Source organism: Pteronotus mesoamericanus, unplaced genomic scaffold (genome assembly GCF_021234165.1).
Source record: "Pteronotus mesoamericanus isolate MK-2021 breed Mesoamerican mustached bat unplaced genomic scaffold, CSHL_Meso_final contig_2, whole genome shotgun sequence".
Classification (NCBI taxonomy): domain Eukaryota; kingdom Metazoa; phylum Chordata; class Mammalia; order Chiroptera; family Mormoopidae; genus Pteronotus; species Pteronotus mesoamericanus.
Window position 1 is genome coordinate 22,034,426 of NW_026555084.1, and position 4,319 is coordinate 22,038,744.

A 4,319-nucleotide genomic window follows, 5' to 3' on the forward strand; every position below is an offset into this window, starting at 1 on the left:
GCTGTTTCAAGAATAACTTAAACAGTAAATCACTTTCCTTTCTATTACATTATAATGCCTAGGAAAAAAGTAATTCATGGAAAAGAGCAAGTAATTAAGTTCTAGAAGGATGACACCTGAGATGTCAAAATAAATATTTAAATTATAAAGTAAGTTCTTTAATTGCTCATATTGTGCCAAAAGTTCAACTAAGTAGTCTTATAGTCATATTCACATAAATTTAGTTGGTGGTCACATTATCAGTTTACTTAGCTTATTGAACACAACATAAAACAATAACAATTCAGTTAAGTTCATTTCTTATATTAATTACTATTTCTATTTTTATTGTCCTGCAGGACAAAATAATGCTAGTTTCTTACAAATGAAAGTTCAGCATAATTGATACAGTAAATTTACACAAAAAACCTGAAAGCTACATTGAAGAACAAACCAGAAGATAACTTTGACATAAAAAAATAAATCATTATTCTGTTGATAAAAGCTGTCCATGTCTGCAAAGTAAAGTGAAAATCTGATATCATTTGATAATCACACTTAAACAGAATAACCAAAACTCAGAAAAAAATTATTTGATTATTTTAAAAGGCAGGGAGAAGCTGCAGGAAAACCATGAGAAACATACATTAAACTACACTTGAATTTCTATCCATAGGGCAAAAGGAAGGTCAAGGAAGTATATGATGCCCTCCACATCATAAATCCTATGGAAGGATTTAAAATTTATTTAAGGTACTGAGATTATTTTTCAAGGACTTTACCAAGCAATGACTGAGTTTAATTTAGAGGAAGTGATGCCAAATTATATAAGATTTTGTCTTTATTATTTACAAAAAGAGTAATTCAAAAAATTGTAATATCAGTGAGTGCTAATGGAGAAGGTACAATGTGTAAGGCAAGTATCAATCCAATAAATAATAAAATCTCTAGCATATTATGCTGTTCACAATGGGAGGTCACAATTTCAGTGTATTAATAATTTAAGGAAGTTGTGTTTATGTACAACTTGGGAAGAGCAAGTATGCTAAATTGTATGCTCATGGTTATTCCAGGGGCATAGCCTGGTAGAATAGCCTGCAAGAAAGGCCCAAGTAGCATATAAAATTTCAAACACTCTGGCCTCATAAAGATAGAAATATCTGATAAAGACAAGAACCACAAATATATAGAAATGCAACATTACATAAAAGCTTTAAAATGTTTCATTAAAAAGATATTAACTAATTAAGTTGGCTTAAACAAAGTTTCTTCTTACACTACTTGAGTAATTTATAGTTATGGAAAGATTAATCACCAAGAGAAGGTCAAATATGGAGAAAACACATACTCAATATTTAGTGTAGAAAAGCTAAGTCCAATGAGCATTAATAAAAGAAAGAAATCTAACATGATCAGGGACACGCACTGGTTTGGAATAGGTATACATATTTAGAGAACAATACGATTTCTTAAAAGAAACGCATCGCAACGGCAGTTAGGCTTACCAAAAGTAAGAAGCGGCTCACTTAACCCATACCATACTTAATTGAATACAAAGCTATTCCTGCAGTTGGCGTTTGCCTTACTTTCTCTCTCAGTGTCCTGAACCAAGAGGTTAGGGAATATTGGCTTCAGGAATTTGAACTCACCAGTCCCAGGGTCTCCCGTCATACACACCTCATACTGGTAGCTCTGGGACAGGGTCCCCGTGCCACTGACGTCTACCAAGTGGCCCGGAAAATGGCCCTCGGGAACCGAGCAGCCACCCGCCAAGCCGGCCCTGCGCCTCCTGCACAGCCGCACCGCCACGAACGCCAGCACCGAGAACAGGAAGAGCGACGACACCGACGCCAGCGCCACGACCAGGTAGACGGTGAGCGGGTCGGCCCGCGCCGCGGCGGCCGCCGCCTCGGGCAGCGGCAGGAAGGGCTGCGAGAAGCCGTCCACCAGCAGCACGTGCAGCGTGACGCTGGCCGACAGCGGCGGCTCGCCGTTGTCCTTGACCAGCACGAGCAGCCGGTGCCGGGCCGCGTCGCGCTCGCCCAGCGGCCGCGCCGTGCGCACCTCGCCGTTGTGCGCCCACACGCCGAACAGCCCGGGCTCCGTGGCCTTGAGCAGCTGGTACGACAGCCAGGCGTTCTGGCCCGAGTCGCCGTCCACCGCCACCACCTTGCTCACCACGTAGCCCGGCTCGGCCGCGCGGGGCACCAGCTCGGTGCAGGGCGCGGAGCCGTTCTGCAGCGGGTACAGCACGAAGGGCGCGTTGTCGTTGGCGTCCAGCACCTGCACGCGCACCAGCGCCTGGCTGCTCAGCGCCGGCGACCCGCGGTCCGTGGCGCCCACGCCGAACTCGAACGCCTGCAGGGCCTCGTAGTCCAGCGCCCTCAGGGCGAACAGCTGCCCGTTGTCCGCGTTGATGGACACGAGCGAGGCCAGGGGCAGGCTGGGGTCGCGGGGCGGCAGCAGCGAGTAGGCGACCTGGGCGTTGGCGCCCGCGTCTCTGTCCGAGGCGCTGACGCTGCCTATGTGCAGGGCGGGGCTGTTGTTCTCGCGGACGAAGAGGGTGTAGGCGGTCTGGGTGAAGGCGGGGGCGTTGTCGTTGACGTCGGAGACCAGCACGGTGATGTTGTGCTGGGTTTTCAGCCTGGGGGTCCCCATGTCGGTGACGGTGATGGTGATGTTGTACTCCGCTGTGGTCTCTCTGTCCAGTGGGCTCTCTGTTACCAAAGTATAGAAATTCTTGAAAGTCGGTTTTAGAATGAATGGTAGAGTATCTGGAATAGAACAAACCATCTTTCCATTGTCTCCAGAGTCTCTATCTCGAATTCGGAAGATCGAGACTACAGTCTCCGGAGCATTCTCTGGGATGGAGCTGGTGAGTGAAGATATGGTCAGTTCAGGGGCATTGTCGTTCACATCCACCACCTCTATGACTACATTGCCTTTTCCAGAAAGGCCTCCTCCATCTGTAGCCTCAATTTCCAGATGGTAAGACTTAATTTGTTCAAAATCCAATTTCTTTGTCAGTCGGATTTCTCCTGTGACTTCATTTAGTGAGAAGGTTTGCTTAATTTCATCTGATGCTTGGAACAAACCATAGGAAACTCTCCCGAAGTTTCCAGCGTCTATGTCCCTAGCTAAGACAGTAAGGATTGGGGAGTCTATGGGGCTGTTTTCCAGGACCTGCACCTCATATGGGGTGTGCACAAACTCAGGAGCATTGTCATTAACGTCCATGATCAGGACTCTCACGGTGATGGTGCCAGACCTGGGTGGAGACCCGCCATCCAGCGCTACCAGGGTTAAGCTGAACTCGGGCTGCTCCTCTCGATCCAGCGCTTTGTCCTGCACCAAATCTGGATATTTCTTACCCTCACTATGATTTCGAGTAAGAACATGAAAATGTGAATTCGGGCTAACAGTGTATTTTTGAAGACCATTGCTGCCCACATCCAAATCCTGAGCTAATTTCAAAGGAAAAATAGTCCCTGGCTGGCTGTTTTCCGGTATTTTCAAGAGCATTTCCCTAGTAGGGAATACTGGGGAGTGGTCATTTATGTCCTGAATTGATAATTCTCCTTCAAAAAATTGCACTGGCATTTCCAGCAACACTTGGAAATGCAGTACACACGTTTCAATGGGGCCACATAGCTCTTCCCGGTCTAGTTTCTCCTTCAAAAGCAAATCTCCCGTCTCACGATCCAGCAGCAAGCGCTGCTTGTCATCGTCAGACACCACCCGGGCCGACCTGGAGGCCAGTTCCCCAATTCCCAGGCCCAGGTCCTTGCTCAGATGTGCTACAAAGGAGCCGCTGTCTGTTTCTTCCAGCACAGAATACCGAATAGGCTCAGGGCGAGCCTGAGACAAGAACACCACCAGAATAAAGGCTATCACTTGCCTGTTCGGTTGAATTCTCTCTAGCGTCTCCATGTTGGAGCCCTGGTGCTGACAATTTTGATTTCTTGCTTGGTGGAATCCTCACGAAGTTGCTTTGAACCTTAAATCCGTGTAGTACATCGCGCTCCCCAAACTCGTTGTTTACCCAGTACCGCGGACAAAGCTTCTTCCTTGGGTTTTTGATTTCGTATTGGAACAAAGGAATACGCGAGCTTTCTAGAGCTTAGTCACAATCTTAGCCTGCAGCGCCACCCTGCGTCTTGACTGAGAAAACATTCTCAAGCCAAAGCACATTTTGGAAGTGTCCAAAAGTAACCCATTTTTAAAGTGTATAGAACTTTTACAAAGTTGTTATACTATTAAATTGCAAAATTTATAAGATTATTTCATTACATTGCATGAGCTGGAATAATTGTGAGCACAAAGCAAGAGTGTACCTCGGT

At 46.2% G+C, this 4,319-nt stretch overlaps 1 protein-coding gene across 1 annotated transcript; it reads right to left on the reverse strand.

Annotated features, from left to right (window-relative positions):
* Window positions 1-1,521: 1,521 nt before the first annotated feature.
* Window positions 1,522-4,081, reverse strand: LOC129066615 (protocadherin beta-4). The gene has a single exon (XM_054568317.1). The coding sequence runs from the start codon at window positions 3,907-3,909 to the stop codon at window positions 1,522-1,524; it is 2,388 nt and encodes a 795-aa protein (XP_054424292.1). The 5' UTR covers window positions 3,910-4,081.
* Window positions 4,082-4,319: the final 238 nt, after the last annotated feature.